This window comes from Petromyzon marinus, chromosome 60 (genome assembly GCF_048934315.1).
Source record: "Petromyzon marinus isolate PM22_M1 ecotype Great Lakes invasive population chromosome 60, UKy_Petmar_22M1.pri1.0, whole genome shotgun sequence".
NCBI classification, from domain to species: Eukaryota; Metazoa; Chordata; class Hyperoartia; order Petromyzontiformes; family Petromyzontidae; genus Petromyzon; species Petromyzon marinus.
The window spans coordinates 1,169,723-1,187,368 of NC_133726.1; the positions used below are offsets into that span (position 1 = coordinate 1,169,723).

At 54.6% G+C, this 17,646-nt stretch overlaps 1 protein-coding gene and 1 pseudogene across 3 annotated transcripts in view; both read left to right on the forward strand.

Moving 5' to 3' along the window:
* The first annotated feature begins 1,310 nt into the window (after window positions 1-1,310).
* LOC116955475 (ubiquitin carboxyl-terminal hydrolase 16-like) overlaps window positions 1,311-17,646 on the forward strand; it is a 59,240-nt gene continuing 42,904 nt past the window's right edge. Inside the window, exons 1-7 of one of the 3 annotated variants that reach the window (XM_076053238.1) lie at window positions 1,311-1,617; window positions 3,447-3,548; window positions 8,262-8,452; window positions 8,599-8,702; window positions 9,947-10,050; window positions 13,765-13,937; window positions 16,525-16,608. In XM_076053238.1, the coding sequence (XP_075909353.1) occupies window positions 3,479-3,548; window positions 8,262-8,452; window positions 8,599-8,702; window positions 9,947-10,050; window positions 13,765-13,937; window positions 16,525-16,608 (726 nt within the window). In that variant the 5' untranslated portion in view covers window positions 1,311-1,617; window positions 3,447-3,478. The remainder of the gene's footprint in view (window positions 1,618-3,446; window positions 3,549-8,261; window positions 8,453-8,598; window positions 8,703-9,946; window positions 10,051-13,764; window positions 13,938-16,524; window positions 16,609-17,646) is intronic. The other 2 variants (XM_032976575.2, XM_032976577.2) reach the window with 2 other exon arrangements.
* Window positions 14,438-16,516, forward strand: LOC142905956 (uncharacterized; annotated as a pseudogene).

Consider the following 17,646-nt stretch of genomic DNA (forward strand, 5'->3'; position numbering starts at 1 on the left):
GGGTTGACAGCTGTGTCTATGTGTTGACAGCTGCTGAGCCTACCTCATCAGTTATTTTTCTTGCTGTGGTTGTCCCACCTGATGGCGATTGCTTGTGTTGCAATCAAAACGTCGTGATCTATTATTTTTATACCGACGTGACTGTATGAAGCAAGGCCGTAATTATAATATATATTTGGGGACACAGATCAAATCTGCTCAAAATGTCCCCCCCCAATATATTGCTATAAAAATTATTACAATGCTATGTAACTAAAAACAACAATTTGCTAAACCTTGGCCACAATATGTGGACTTGTCTTCCTTTAAATCAATGCATAAATTAATGTTTATATGATTGTGGCTACGGTTGTACTTTATTAATCCCTAATATCTGCCATTACATACAATGAAACAAGAAATGGTAAAAAAGTAAAAACAGAGCAACGTAATACAATAACACTTTTAGACATTATTGTTAAAAAATAAATGAAAAGTCCATCCCATGTGTTAGTTATTTTTTTTTATTTTAGGCAGGAAATGAGTTTTCAAATTTAGATATATTTTTCTGGGTTGGGACCCCCCAGACCCCCTGGAAGATTTGGTCCACCCCCAATGTTGACTCCATGGCTACGTCCTTGGTATGAAGTGAGTATAATTTCACGATGGGTTGGTTGAGATAGACTTGAGGCAGTACAGTGCCGTACTGTGCTGAGAACCCACGTGGTTGTTACTCGACATTTGTAAGGGGAACAACAAAGAAGAGCTTCCTAGCTCATCGGATTTCTCACGCAGTCGACAAAGAAAACTTCTCGGACGCTAAATTTCGATTTAAATCTTTCGTGACTGCAGGGATTCATATTCTTGGTTCTTTCGGTAAAGTCACGTAGAAGGGAAACAATAAAATAATAAAAAAATATAAAACAATAAAATTCTCACGAAGTTTAGACTGCAACACAACCGAGAAGATGGATTCTGGCTTATCAATCATTGGAAGGATTTGATAAACCATTTCGGGTCTTAATTGATTGTTCACGCTTAAGGTGGCTTTCAGACCGCATCCATTCTTTTCGTCTCCCCCCCTCCTCTTTTCCGAACATAGATGGACTCGTCCATCTGAATAAACTGTCAAATCGCTCTCCGTGGTGCTGACGTTAAAAAAACCCGCCACTTTTTTCAAATTTTCTTGCTGTGGTTTTCACACCTGATGATGATTGCTTGTGTTGCAGTCGAAACGTCGTGAGAATTTAATTGTTTTATATTTTTATTATTTTATTATTTCCCGTACGCTGTTCGCTGGGTGCGGTCCACGTGCGTGGGGGTCACGTGGGTGGGGGTCACGTGGGTGGAGTCACGTGCGCGGAAGGCGGAAGCGGAAGACGTCAGGGCGCCGCGTGGACCCAGCTCCTGAACTCTCCCCCCTCGCTACTCCCCTCAAACTCTCCCCCCTCAAACTCTCCCCTCAAACTCTCTCCCCGCGCTCTCTCCACTCTCTTCCCTTCGACGTGAACTCTTGGCTCGCTCCCGCCGTCCCCACAGGCTCCGCTCTCTCGCCTCTGTCTCCTCGCTCTCTTCTCCGCCTTCCCGGTCGGGCTCCTCGCTTCGCCTGCACGAGGGAGACGCAAAGCGGCAAAGGAGGTAGCGACACGCGGAGTCGAACATCACCACCATCACCATCATCAACACCATCATCATCAACACCATCACCAACATCATCACCAACATCATCACCATCAACATCATCACCACCATCATCACCAACACCATCACCAACATCATCACCAACACCACCAACACCATCACCAACATCATCATCAACACCATCAACATCACCACCAACATCATCACCAACATCACCACCAACACCAAATCATCACCACCAACATCACCATCAACACCAACATCATCACCACCAACATCATCAACACCAACATCACCATCAACACCAACATCATCACCACCAACATCATCAACACCACCATCAACACCAACATCACCATCAACACCAACATCATCAACATCACCAACATCATCATCACCACCAACATCATCACCACCAACATCATCAACACCAACATCATCAACACCAACATCATCAACACCAACATCATCAACACCAACATCACCAACATCATCATCACCACCAACATCATCATCACCACCAACATCACCAACACCAACATCATCACCACCAACATCATAATCACCACCATCATCATCACCACCATCATCATCACCACCAACATCATCAACAACAACATCATCAACACCACCACCCCCGACGCACCAGGGAGACGCGGCGCGTGATGATGACACGAATTGTTTCCGAACCACTTTGGGGAAACCTGTCCCTCTAATCTGATGCCGCAACACCCTGACACCCTCACCCCACAGGACCCCCTCACCATACAGGACCCCCCACAGGACCCCCTCACCCCACGGGACCCCCTCACCCCACGGGACCCCCTCACCCCACAGGACCCCCCACAGGATCCCTCACCACACAGGACCCCCTACAGGACCCCCTCACCACACAGGACCCCCTCACCCCACGGGACCCCCCACAGGACCCCCTCACCCCACAGGACCCCCTCACCCCACAGGACCCCCTCACCCCACGGGACCCCCTCACCCCACGGGACCCCGTCACCCCACGGGACCCCCCACAGGACCCCCCACAGGACCCCCTCACCCCACAGGACCCCCTCACCACACAGGACCCCCTACAGGACCCCCTCACCACACAGGATCCCCCACAGGACCCCCTCACCACACAGTACCCCCTCACCACACAGGACCCCCTCACCACATCAGGGCCCCCTTAATCCCCGGGTTCGATTCCCGCTCAAGGTCAACACCAGTGACGATTATCTAAACCGGTCCTGGGCCTCCCCTTCGTAGACTCAGCCTCAAATGAGTACCTGGTGTAGCGGTGTGTAGTAAACATCGCCACTGGGGAGACAAAGGCGGCCGGGCGTGGTGCTGGCCACCCACCCCCTCGTGTACCGTGCCGGCCTTCACAGGTGCTGCCCGCTAACAGCACTTGCCCCTACAGTCTGTTAAGGCTACACGGGGGATCTTTGTAATTTTGCCGAGGTCATCTGTCTCTGAACGACAACCATGATGAGTCGGCCCCCCAAACGCTGTGGACTTCACTTCCACTGGACACTCGCTCCGCTGATACCTCCCACCCCATTCCCCTTCATTGAAATCGCGCCTTAAGACGCGCTCGTTCTAAGGAGCTTTCTTCTATTGAATCGTGAGTTGTGTGGTTGGTGTTAGCCCTGCGTGTGTTGTGAACAGCGCGCCAATGGCGCTTTAAAAGTGTAACTTTAGATGTATGATCATCCCATGTGTCCCCCCTCTCACCCCCATCAGTGGCCCCCTTCAACCCCTAGGATCCCCCTGCACCCCACTAATGAGTCGTGGCGGGGGGTTTGGGGGTCTTTGTGTGGGCGCCGGTGCAGGTGTAGTAGCCAGTGGTGAGCTTCATGCGGCCATGACCAAGAAGACGAGGAAAAACAAGGGCAGTGTGGACCCTGCCAAGGCCGCGGAGGATGGCAAAGCCGGTCGGTGGCAATGCACCACCATCACCACAACCATCGCCACAACCACCATCAACGTCATCAACAACAAATGCCATTCGCCAAGGCGCTTGTGCCAGGCCACCACCATTATTACCACTACCACCATCATAGGCACTACCACCATCATCATCGCCACTACCACCATCATCATCGCCACTACCACCATCATCATCACCATTACTACCACCATCATCATCACCACTACAATCACCATCATCATCACCACTACCACCATCATCATCACCACTACCACCATCATCACCACTACCACCACCATCATGGCCACTACCCACCATCATCATCATCAGCACTACCCATTATCATCGCCACTACCCACCATCATCATCACCACTACCACCACCATCATCATCACCACTACCACCATCATCATCACCACTACCCACCATCATCATCAGCACTACCCACCATCATCAGCACTACCACCATTATCATCGCCACTACCCACCATCATCATCAGCACTATCATCATCACCACTACCACCATCATCATCGCCACTACCCACCATCATCATCGCCACTACCCACCATCATCATCAGCACTACCCACCATCATCAGCACTACCACCATCATCATCAGCACTACCATCATCATCACCACTAACATCATCACCACTACCACCATCATCATCACTGTCATCATCATCCAAGGCCTATCCACTGCTGGATGAAGGCCCCAAGCCATATCCATATCCATCTCTCAGTGTTAACTCCCAGCATGCACCTCTCCCTGTCGCTCAGTGTTAACTCCCAGCATGCACCTCTTCCTGTCAAGTGTAACTCCCAGCATGCACCTCTCCCTGTCGCTCAGTGTTAACTCCCAGCATGCACCTCTCCCTGTCACTCAGTATTAACTCCCAGCATGCACCTCTCCCTGTCGCTCAGTGTTAACTCCCAGCATGCACCTCTCCCTGTCGCTCAGTGTAACTCCCAGCATGCACCTCTCCCTGTCAAGTGTAACTCCCAGCATGCACCTCTCCCTGTCGCTCAGTGTTAACTCCCAGCATGCACCTCTCCCTGTCAAGTGTAACTCCCAGCATGCACCTCTCCCTGTCACTCAGTGTTAACTCCCAGCATGCACCTCTCCCTGTCAAGTGTAACTCCCAGCATGCACCTCTCCCTGTCACTCAGTGTTTGCTCCCAGCATGCACCTCTCCCTGTCACTCAGTGTAACTCCCAGCATGCACCTCTCCCTGTCACTCAGTGTTAACTCCCAGTATGCACCTCTCCCTGTCACTCAGTGTTAACTCCCAGCATGCACCTCTCCCTGTCACTCAGTGTAACTCCCAGTATGCACCTCTCCCTGTTACTCAGTGTTAACTCCCAGCATGCACCTCTCCCTGTCACTCAGTGTTAACTCCCAGCATGCACCTCTCCCTGTCTGTCAGTGTTAACTCCCAGCATGCACCTCTTCCTGTCAAATGTAACTCCCAGCATGCACCTCTCCCTGTCACTCAGTATTAACTCCCAGCATGCACCTCTCCCTGTCGCTCAGTGTTAACTCCCAGCATGCACCTCTCCCTGTCGCTCAGTGTAACTCCCAGCATGCACCTCTCCCTGTCACTCAGTGTTAACTCCCAGTATGCACCTCTCCCTGTTACTCAGTGTTAACTCCCAGCATGCACCTCTCCCTGTCAAGTGTAACTCCCAGCATGCACCTCTCCCTGTCACTCAGTGTTAACTCCCAGCATGCACCTCTCCCTGTCAAGTGTAACTCCCAGCATGCACCTCTCCCTGTCACTCAGTGTTTGCTCCCAGCATGCACCTCTCCCTGTCACTCAGTGTAACTCCCAGCATGCACCTCTCCCTGTCACTCAGTGTTAACTCCCAGTATGCACCTCTCCCTGTCACTCAGTGTTAACTCCCAGCATGCACCTCTCCCTGTCACTCAGTGTAACTCCCAGTATGCACCTCTCCCTGTTACTCAGTGTTAACTCCCAGCATGCACCTCTCCCTGTCACTCAGTGTTAACTCCCAGCATGCACCTCTCCCTGTCTGTCAGTGTTAACTCCCAGCATGCACCTCTTCCTGTCAAATGTAACTCCCAGCATGCACCTCTCCCTGTCGCTCAGTGTAACTCCCAGCATGCACCTCTCCCTGTCACTCAGTGTAACTCCCAGCATGCTCCTCTCCCTGTCACTCAGTGTTAACTCCCAGCATGCACCTCTCCCTGTCACTCAGTGTTAACTCCCAGTATGCACCTCTCCCTGTTACTCAGTGTTAACTCCCAGCATGCACCTCTCCCTGTCACTCAGTGTTAACTCCCAGCATGCACCTCTCCCTGTCGCTCAGTGTTAACTCCCAGCATGCACCTCTCCCTGTCGCTCAGTGTTAACTCCCAGCATGCACCTCTCCCTGTCGCTCAGTGTTAACTCCCAGCATGCACCTCTCCCTGTCGCTCAGTGTTAACTCCCAGCATGCACCTCTCCCTGTCGCTCAGTGTTAACTCCCAGCATGCACCTCTTCCTGTCAAGTGTAACTCCCAGCATGCACCTCTCCCTGTCAAGTGTAACTCCCAGCGTGCACCTCTCCCTGTCACTCAGTGTTTACTCCCAGCATGCACCACTCCCTGTCACTCAGTGTAACTCCCAGCATGCACCTCTACCTTTCACTCAGTGTAACTCCCAGCATGCACCTCTCCCTGTCACTCAGTGTTAACTCCCAGCATGCACCTCTCCCTGTCACTCAGTGTTTGCTCCCAGCATGCACCTCTCCCTGTCACTCAGTGTAACTCCCAGCATGCACCTCTCCCTGTCACTCAGTGTTAACTCCCAGTATGCACCTCTCCCTGTCACTCAGTGTAACTCCCAGCATGCACCTCTCCCTGTCACTCAGTGTTAACTCCCAGCATGCACCTCTCCCTGTCACTCAGTGTTAACTCCCAGCATGCACCTCTCCCTGTCGCTCAGTGTTAACTCCCAGCATGCACCTCTCCCTGTCGCTCAGTGTTAACTCCCAGCATGCACCTCTTCCTGTCAAGTGTAACTCCCAGCATGCACCTCTCCCTGTCGCTCAGTGTTAACTCCCAGCATGCACCTCTCCCTGTCGCTCAGTGTTAACTCCCAGCATGCACCTCTCCCTGTCACTCAATGTTAACTCACAGCATGCACCTCTCCCTGTCGCTCAGTGTTAACTCCCAGCATGCACCTCTCCCTGTCGCTCAGTGTAACTCCCAGCATGCACCTCTCCCTGTCAAGTGTAACTCCCAGCATGCACTTCTCCCTGTCAAGTGTAACTCCCAGCATGCACCTCTCCCTGTCACTCAGTCTTAACTCCCAGCATGCACCTCTCCCTGTCGCTCAGTGTTAACTCCCAGCATGCACCTCTCCCTGTCACTCAATGTTAACTCACAGCATGCACCTCTCCCTGTCGCTCAGTGTTAACTCCCAGCATGCACCTCTCCCTGTCGCTCAGTGTAACTCCCAGCATGCACCTCTCCCTGTCAAGTGTAACTCCCAGCATGCACTTCTCCCTGTCACTCAGTGTAACTCCCAGCATGCACCTCTCCCTGTCACTCAGTCTTAACTCCCAGCATGCACCTCTCCCTGTCGCTCAGTGCTCCCGCCCCGTACTTGCCGAATGAAGTCCCACAACTTAAGTTACGTTAAAAAAAGAAACCTCATCGTTCACTTCAGACTTTCATTCGGTTGCATCATTTTTCTCCGCGCATATTTTACATTGCCGTTGTCCGGCGCAGCGTTGCAAGGTGCGGTTTTGAATGAACGGAGCTACATATATACACACATTTAAAAAAAATGTAAATCTCTGGCTCCCTCCCATTGCTCCTGGGATTCATTGCCAACTCATCGTCGACAATATTTTGGTATTTTAAGGGGGGCCCATCTCTTTCTTCATCTCGTGCGCTATTGGTTGTGTGCTACACCAATGGTGTCTCTCCTGACAGCCCTTGGCGTAGCACAGTCATGCAAACGTACAACCCAACTGGAGCCCATTCAAACACCACCTCCCTAACACAGCGCAACTCGCAGAGTGCCGACTGAACGTCCGGTGCCTGAAGGCTTTGCTGGTCAACAAGTTAATTTCGGAGAACCAATTCGATGTTTTACTTTTTACTCTCACACTCTGGACCTGGTCTGTTCTCACGGCTTTCCAAACCACCGATTTTTTTCGTCACCCACGTGGCCATTTACAGTCACCACCACCTCAATCCACTTGCATCTGGCCCTACCCTGACCTGATCATCCTCGAAAGCGCAGCTACTGATTCCCTAATCTCCGGTCTACTCCCCCCTGCCATGCTCTCGACGATGCCTTGTCCAGCTCTTCCCCTTTGCTCAGCGGCTGGACCTCGCCGTCAAAGGGTCTGCGAAGTTGAGCGCAATTCAGCGCTGCACGACATAACCACACCAAGTGCGCGACCACCTGGTGCACTGCCCTCGGGCCTGCTACTCTGCTCAACTGAGAGGACAGAAAAAAAGAATCCCACCTCCGAAGGGGCCAAAATCCAGCCTCGGAAGTGCACTGCCAAAATCTATCAAACCCAGGACCTTATTTTCCACTCTTGAGCAAGGGAAATGCACCGTACCACCCCCCCCCCCCCCTCCTCTCCCCCCATTGACCACAGCCATTTGCAACTCCGTCAGTTCTTTCTGTCAACAACAACAAGTATTGTTGTCGTCGTTGTCGACGGTGCGGTTTGCTGGCGTTGTTGACGCAGGCGCTGCGTGCTCGCACGTAAACAAGGCGCTGGAGCAGACGGCCGTGAGGAAGTCTCTGGACAAAGGGGGGGCACTGGGGGTTTGTGCCGTGTGCCCCCCGGCGCCTGCCGGTAGCAGCGAGGACCCCCAGGATGGCGACGAAGACTCTCCCCTGACGCCCGTGTGGCTGTGTCTCAAGTGCGGACACCAGGTGATGCCCGCTCACGGCCACACTTTCACGTGGCCTTGAAGTGCACCTAGCCTGGCGCAAGCACCTCGTTGACACCACCGCCACTTGTTGGCGAACGGCGGTTGTTGTTGTTGTTGTTGTGTTGCGTGTGATGTGGATACACGCAGGGCTGTGGTCGCTACTCGGAGGGGCAGCACGCCCTGGCCCACTACTGCACTCCCCACTCGGACCAGCACTGCCTGGCACTCAACTTGCACACGTGGAGCGTTTGGTAACTCTCACACCACACCGGGATCTAGCCCCAAGATATCCCCTAGCACTACCCCTAGCCCCTAGCACTACCCCTAGCCCCTAGCCCCTAGCGCTACCCCTAGCCCCTAGCGCTACCCCTAGCCCCTAGCGCTACCCCTAGCGCTACCCCTAGCCCCTAGCGCTACCCCTAGCCCCTAGCGCTACCCCTAGCCCCTAGCCCCTCGCGCTACCTCTAGCCCCTAGCACTACCCCTAGCCCCTAGCCCCTAGCGCTACCCCTAGCTCCTAGCACTACCCCTAGCCCCTTGCGCTACCCCTAGCCTCTAGCGCTACCTCTAGCCCCTAGCGCTACCCCTAGCCCCAAGATATCCCCTCGCGCTACCCCTAGCCCCTAGCGCTACCCCTAGCCTCTAGCGCTACCCCTAGCCCCTAGCGCTACCCCTAGCGCTACCCCTAGCCGCTAGCACTACCTCTAGCTCCTAGCGCTACCCCTAGCGCTACCCCTAGCCCTTAGCCCCTAGCGCTACCCCTAGCCCCTAGCGCTACCCCTAGTGCTACCCCTAGCGCTACCCCTAGCCCCTAGCGCTGCCCCTAGCGCTGCCCCTAGTGCTACCTCTAGCCCCTAGCGCTACCTCTAGCCCCTAGCGCTACCCCTAGCCCCTAGCGCTACCTCTAACCCCTTGCGCTACCTCTAGCCGCTAGCGCTACCCCTAGCCCCTAGCGCTACCCCTAGCCCCTAGTGCTACCCCTAGCCCCTAGTGCTACCCCTAGCCCCTAGCGCTACCTCTAACCCCTTGCGCTACCTCTAGCCGCTAGCGCTACCCCTAGCCCCTAGCGCTACCCCTAGCCCCTAGCGCTACCCCTAGCCCCTAGCGCTACCCCTAGCCCCTAGCGCTACCCCTAGCCGCTAGCGCTACCCCTAGCCCCTAGCGCTACCCCTAACCCCTAGTGCTACCCCTAGCCCCTAGTGCTACCTCTAGTCCCAAGCATTACCTTTGAAAGAGAGTCTTGAGAGTCAGTGAGGCCTCCCTGCATGGACGCGCAGTGACTATCTGCAGCGACGCATTTCTAGTCAGTAGTTGGAGTAGCATGCAACCTTTCCGTCGGGCTAATGCCTAAACCCTAATCTCTACCCCATATTATTGAAACGAACCCGTAACCCCAATTCCTAACCCGAACTCACACTTCATCAGTATCCCTGTCCGCTAACCCTCCCCCTCCTGCCCCTCCTCCTCCTCGTGGTGGTGGTGGTGCGATCACGCAGGTGCTATGCCTGCGACGACGAGGTGGAGATTGCCAAGCGCCGAGTGCTCGCGCAGACGGTGGCGATGATTCGCAAGCTCGCCGCCCCGGTCTCCCAGGCCAAAGGTACTCGCACACCTCCGAAGTGCAACAAGAAGTTTACACCAACAACAACAACGGCCGCCGCTGAGTGACGCCTGTGCCAGGCCTGTGCCAGGCCAGGTCCATTCCGCGGCCACGTGAAGTGCCGAAGGCTCGCTGACAGGAGGTTCGCAGGATAGACCCAGGTGCCATGGGTTGACTGAGAGGATCGGCAGACCCACCACCCGTGTTCCCCGCTGTTGCCACCTCGCTGCATTTTCGCCGCCCGGCACTCCGCCCGTTGTTGTGAGCGTCGCTCCTCCGCCCTCCGCTGTTGTTTGAGGACGGCTGCCTCCAACTGCCCAGTAGCGTCCTTCACGAGCCTCCTCCACAGAGGCCGATCTTGACAACGCTGGTACCAGTCATCGGCAAGTCCACTCAGCTCCACATCCTCCTGTACCTGATCAGTCCATCGCTTCTCCAGCCCGTCCCTGGCCCATTTATGTGGTTTCTGGGCATGCGGGCTACATGACCCAGCCAACGCAGCCTTGTCTGTCGGAGAATCTCACTCGTGGGAATGTGTCCAGATCTTTCAAGGATTTGTGAGCTCCTCGCACAATCCTGCCTGGTTAGACCCAGGATGGATCGTTGTCAGGGCAGCCTGAATGTTTCAAACCAGTGCGGGTAGAGTATTGGATGAGACAATATACCCAGCTAACTCATTTAAGACTGAGTTTACCTAGGGGAGGCCCAGGACCTGTTCAGATATTCGTCACTGATGTTTGGCCGTGAGCATGGATAGAACTCTAATTGTCGGCTTCTAAGCGCAGTGCGATAACCACTGCGTTACCGCTCCCCATATGCAAAGACAAAGGTCCACCGTATAGCCTTAACAGACTTTGGGGGCAAGTGCTGTTAGCGAACACCTATGAAGGCCGGTTTGGCACACGAGGAGTGGGTGGCCAGCAACACGCCCGGCCGCCTTTGTCTCTAGGTGGTGATGTTTACACACCGCACCAGGTACTCATTTGAGGCTGAGTCGACCTAGGGGAGCCCCAGGACCGTTTCAGATAATCATCACTGGTGGTAGTGGTGGCTATGAGCGGGAATCGAACCCGGGTCGCCGGGTTCGTAGCTCAGCGTGCTAACCGCTGCACCACCGCTCCCCACTATACACACGCACACACTAACACACAGCCCAATTCTTCTCGTTCCCCTCCACATAGACAGGCACCAGTGCTCCGTTGTTAATTCACACTCTGACATCCAAGTTCATCCTTTCAGCAACGTTCAGAAAAAATAGCTTTCACAGTGCGTGCCAGCGTGTGTGTGCGTTTGTGTGCGTGCCAGTGCGTGAGCGCGTGTGTGTGTGTGTGTGCGTTTGTGTGCGTGCCAGTGCGTGAGCGTGTGTGTGTGTGTGTGCGTTTGTGTGCGTGCCAGTGCGTGAGCGTGTGTGTGTGTGTGTGCGCGCGCGCGCGGGTCCCATCCACCCCCGCCCCCATGAATTGATTAAGCTGCTTTGGCTGCCGTTTTGGTCGTTAGGGGTTGAAGGCTGTGATCATCAAGGGACGGGGTGAGCTCTCACGCGTGGGGTGGGTGTGGGGTTTCGTGTGTGTCTGTCCGTCGGTGTGTGTGTGTCCTTGTGGGGGGAGCGGTAGCATGTCGGTTCAGCGCTGCGCCACAAACCCGGCGACCCGGGTTCGATTCCCGCTCACGGCCAACGCCGGCGACGATTATCTGAACCGGTCCTGGGCCTCCCATAGGTCGACTCGGCCTCAAATGAGTACCTGGTGCAGGTGTGTAAACATCGCCACTGGGGAGACAAATGCAGCCAGTCGTGGTGTTGGCCACCCCCCACCCCTTAGTGTGCCGTGCCGGCCTTCAAAGGTGCTCAAAGCGAGTTGAAGGCTGTTTCGGGGATCTCCGTCTTTCTTGTCCCCGTGTGTGGGCACATGCCACTGGTGCTCTAGCTGGTGTCGCCGTGCCAGCGGTGGGTGGTGTCGTAGCCCCCCCCCCCCCCCCCGCCCCCAAGCCGCGCCGCGCATGTGACGGTGATCTGGCTCGCTGTGCAGCCGTTCTGTCAGCTCTTCTGTCAGCTCTTCAACCGACTCCACCGCCTCCTCCTCCGACTTTACGTCTTCATTTCCCCTATTTCATTAACTCTCCCTTTCTTCTCTTCTGTCTCACTCCCCGTGCCTCCCGCCGCTCCCCCCACCCCCCGAGTATTAATGGTCATCCCCACTGCGCCCCTCAGTGCGGGAGCAGCCAGGCAGAAGCGCGCGCATTGAAAGCGAAGGATTGTGTGTGGCTGGTGTGACGGTGGTGTGCTTAATGGTGGCGGCGGTGGTGGTGGTGGCGGGCGGGCGTGTGGGAGTGTCGGGCGGGATGTGTGGATGTGTGGATGGGTGGATGGGTGGGTGAGTTGAAGGTTGGGTGCGTGGGTGGACGGTTGAGTGGGTGCCGCGGGTGACGGGGCCGCACTCATGGCAAGTTTCATGACGGTGGTGGTGGTGCAGGGTGGATGGGAGGCGGTGGGTGAGTAGTTACGTGGGTTGGTGAGTAGTTATGTGGGTTGGTGAGTAGTTATGTGGATTGGTGGGTAGTTACGTGGTTCGCTGGATGTTTGAGTGAGCGGTTGCATGGATAGACGACTGGGTGGGTGGGTGGGAGGCCGGCTGGTTGGCTGGTTGGCTGGGTGGATGGATGGTTGAGTGGGAGGGTAGGCGAGTGGGACACCCAGCGAGTGGAAGGCCAGGCGAGCGAGTGAGTGAGCGAGTCGGTGATGTTGCCCGCGTGCCGCACGACAGCAGTGAGCGGGGGTGAAGGGGGGGGGAGTTGGGGTGGGCGTGGGCACTCGTGCCTAATGGCCCATGCGGGGCGACCCCCGGCGACCCCGGGCGACCCCGGGCAGCCAGCACCGCCCCCTACGGTGAGCGGAGGGCCAGCACGCGCGGCGTGCACCCCTGTGCCGCTCTGTATGTGCGTGCGTCAGCTTGCCTCTCCGTGTGTGTGTGTGTATCCCCTGTGTCCGCGTGTCGGTGCATTCGTTTGTGTGTGTTAAGTGCGTCGGTATCGGTGTGTGCGTCTCCGTGTGTCAGTGTTCGTGTCACCGTGTGTAGGTATGTCCTTGTTGGTGCGTGCGTATGCGTGTCAGTATGTGAATCTCCGTGTGTCAGTGTTTCGGAGTGTCCATGCACATCAATGTGCATCTCGATGTGTCATTGTGTCCGTGTCACGCTGTGCGTTTCCGTACACCAGTGTGTGCACCTCGGTGTGTCCGCGTGTCGGCGTGTCAATGTGTGCGTGTCCGCGTGTGGCGCCGCATGTGACGCGCTGGCCTAGTGGTCGCGCGTTCGCCACGTGTCGCAGAGCCTCAAGGTTCTGAATCCGGCTGGCCGCCCCGGTGTTTCCCCTTGCGGCGGCGGCGTCGCGCGTCCTCGCTCAGGGTGGACAGCGATGATCCCGTGACTGTCATCCGCAAGAGCAGCCGGCGTCGTGCTCCACATTTAAAAAAAAAAGTTAACACCCCACCGGTCAATCACCCCTCGGGGCCACTCGAATGGCTCTCACATGAGCAGCAGCAGCATCCTGCGGCAAACCTCGGCACAAACCCTCCCGGAAGAACGAGACTCCGCGAGGCTTTCCTTTGGCAAAGTGTGACGATCGTAATGGAGCGTTAAAATAACGGGGCGCCTGCGTTTGTGCCCGCGAAGTTGTTCAGCCCCGCTCGACGTTAACCGTGGTGGTCGCTTCACCCAGTGGACCCTCTCCGTCCAGGATCGGCGGCGGTGGCCGAGGTGGGGGGGCAGGAGGGGGCGGGCAGCCCCTCCCCTCCCCTGACCCCGCGGGGCCCTGGGGCTCGGCCCCTCCCGTGCGCTGTGCGGGGACTTAGCAACCTGGGCAACACGTGCTTCTTCAACGCCGTGACGCAGGTGAGGCCACCCCCGTTACCCACTCACCCCTCTACACGGTTACCCAGCTACCCTTGTGCACAGTTATCCAGCTATCCGTGTACACAGCTACACCTGTACACAGTTACCCAGCTATCCGTGTACACAGCTACACCTGTACACAGTTACCCAGCTACCCTTGTTACACAGCTACCCTTGTACACAGTTACCCAGCTACGCCTGTACACAGTTACCCAGCTACCCCTGTACACAGTTACCAAGCTACCCTTGTTCGCAGTTACCCAGCTACCCCTGTACACAGTTACACCTGTACACAGTTACCCAGCTATCCGTGTACACAGCTACACCTGTACACAGTTACCCAGCTACCCTTGTTACACAGCTACCCAGCTACCCTTGTTACACAGTTACCCAGCTACCCCTGTACACAGTTACCCTTGTACACAGTTACCCAGCTATCCGTGTACACAGCTACACCTGTACACAGTTACCCAGCTACCCTTGTACACAGTTACCCAGCTATGCCTGTACACAGTTACCCAGCTACCCTTGTTACACAGTTACCCAGCTACCCCTGTACACAGCTACCCTTGTTACACAGTTACCCAGCTACCCCTGTACACAGTTACCCAGCTACCCCTGTACACAGTTACCCAGCTAACCCTGTACACAGTTACCCTGCTACCCCTGTACACAGTTACCCAGCTACCCCTGTACACAGTTACCCAGCTACCCATGTACACAGTTACCCAGCTACCCCTGTACACAGTTACCCAGCTACCCCTGTACACAGTTACCCAGCTACCCATGTACACAGTTACCCAGCTAACCCTGTACACAGTTACCCCTGTACAGTTACCCAGCTACCCCTGTACACAGTTACCCAGCTACCCTTGTACACAGTTACCCAGCTACCCCTGTACACAGTTACCCAGTTATCCCTGTACACAGTTAGCCAGCTACCCCTGTGCACAGTTACCCAGCTAACCCTGTACACAGTTACCCAGCTACCCTGGTACACAGTTACCCAGCTACCCCTGTACACAGTTACCCAGCTACCCCTGTACACAGTTACCCAGCTACCCCTGTACACAGTTACCCAGTTATCCCTGTACACAGTTACCCAGCTACCCGTGTACATAGTTACCCAGCTACCCCTGTACAGTTATCCAGCTACCCCTGTTCACAGTTACCCAGCTACCCCTGTACACAGTTACCCCTGTACACAGTTACCCAGCTACCCCTGTACACAGTTACCCCTGTACACAGTTACCCAGCTATCCCTGTACACAGCTACCCCTGTACACAGTTACCCAGCTACCCCTGTACAGAGTTACCCAGCTACCCTTGTACACAGTTACCCAGCTACCCCGGTACACAGTTACCCAGCTACCCCTGTACACCGTTACCCAGCTACCCCTATACACAATTACCCCTGTACAGAGTTACCCAGCTATCCGTGTACACAGCTACACCTGTACACAGTTACCCAGCTACCCTTGTTACACAGCTACCCAGCTACCCTTGTTACACAGTTACCCAGCTACCCCTGTACACAGTTACCCAGCTACCCCTGTACACAGTTACCCAGCTACACTTGTACACAGTTACCCAGCTACCCCTGTACACAGTTACCCAGCTACCGCTGTACACAGTTACCCTGCTACCCCTGTACATAGTTACCCTGCTACCCCTGTACACAGTTACCCCTGTACACAGTTACCCAGCTAACCCTGTACACAGTTACCCAGCTACCCCTGTACACAGTTACCCAGCTAACCCTGTACACAGTTACCCAGCTACCCTTGTTACACAGTTACCCAGCTACCCCTGTACACAGTTACCCAGCTACCCTTGTTACACAGTTACCCAGCTACCCCTGTACAGTTATCCAGCTACCCTTGTTCACAGTTACCCAGCTACCCCTGTACACAGTTACCCCTGTACACAGTTACCCAGCTACCCCTGTACACAGTTACCCCTGTACACAGTTACCCAGCTACCCTTGCATACAGTTACCCAGCTACCCTTGTTACACAGTTACCCAGCTACCCCTGTACACAGTTACCCAGCTATCCCTGTACACAGTTACCCCTGTACACAGTTACCCAGCTACCCTTGCATACAGTTACCCAGCTACCCTTGTTACACAGTTACCCAGCTACCCCTGTACACAGTTACCCAGCTACCCCTGTACACAGTTACCCAGCTACCCTTGTTACACAGTTACCCAGCTACCCCTGTACACAGTTACCCAGCTACCCCTGTACACAGTTACCCCTGTACACAGTTACCCAGCTACCCCTGTACACAGTTACCCAGCTACCCCTGTACACAGCTACCCCTGTACACAGTTACCCAGCTACCCCTGTACACAGTTACCCCTGTACACAGTTACCCAGCTACCCCTGTACACAGCTACCCCTGTACACAGTTACCCCTGTACACAGTTACCCAGCTAACCCTGTACACAGTTACCCAGCTACCCCTGTACACAGCTACCCCTGTACACAGTTACCCAGCTACCCCTGTACACAGTTACCCAGCTACCCGGCGACGTGGGTGACGTGATCCCGTGGTTACCTGCCGTTCCCCGCGTCCCGTCTAGAACCTGGCTCAGACTCCGCTGCTGGCCACGGCGCTGAGAGACACGGCGAGCGGAGCTCTCCTCACCGTGCAGCCCCCCTCGCTCGTGAGAGCCTCACCACTCGCTACTCACCAGTCCACCGCTCCTCACCACCACGCACCGCTCACTACTCACAACTCATCACCACTCAACGCTACTCACCATCACTCACAACTAATCACCACTCAACACTACTCACCATCACTCACTACTAATCACCACTCAACACTACTCACCATCACTCACTACTCACAACTAATCTCCACTCGCCACTACACACCACCACGCACCACTACTCACCACTCACTACTAACCAGTCCACCGCTCCTCACCACCACGCACCGCTCACTACTCACAACTCATCACCACTCAACACTACTCACCATCACTCACAACTCATCACCACTCAACACTACTCACCATCACTCACTACTCACAACTAATCTCCACTCGCCACTACACACCACCACGCACCACTACTCACCACTCACTACTCACCAGTCCACCGCTACACACCACTACGCACCGCTCACTACTCACAACTAATCACCACTCAACACTACACACCATCACTACTACTCACAACTAATCTCCACTCGCCACTACACACCACCACGCACCACTACTCACCACTCACTACTCACCAGTCCACCGCTACTCACCACTACGCACCGCTCACTACTCACAACTAAATTTTGATTTAAAGCTTTCGTGACTGCAGTAATTCATATTCTTAGTTTTTTCGGTAAAGTCACGTTGAAGAGAAACAACAAAATAACAAAATATATATAAACATATATAAAACACACCTGATGATGACCGTTTGAGTTATGGTCAAAACGTCGTGAGAATTTTTTATTGTTTTATATATATTTTGTTATTTTGTTGTTTCTCTTCAACGTGACTTTACCGAAAAAACTAAGAATACTCACAACTAATCACCACTCAACACTACTCACCATCACTCACTACTCACAACTAATCACTTGTTACACAGTTACCACTCGCCACTACACACCATCACTCACTATTCACAACTAATTACCACTCAACACTACTCACCATCACTCACTACTACTCACAACTAATCACCACTCACCACTA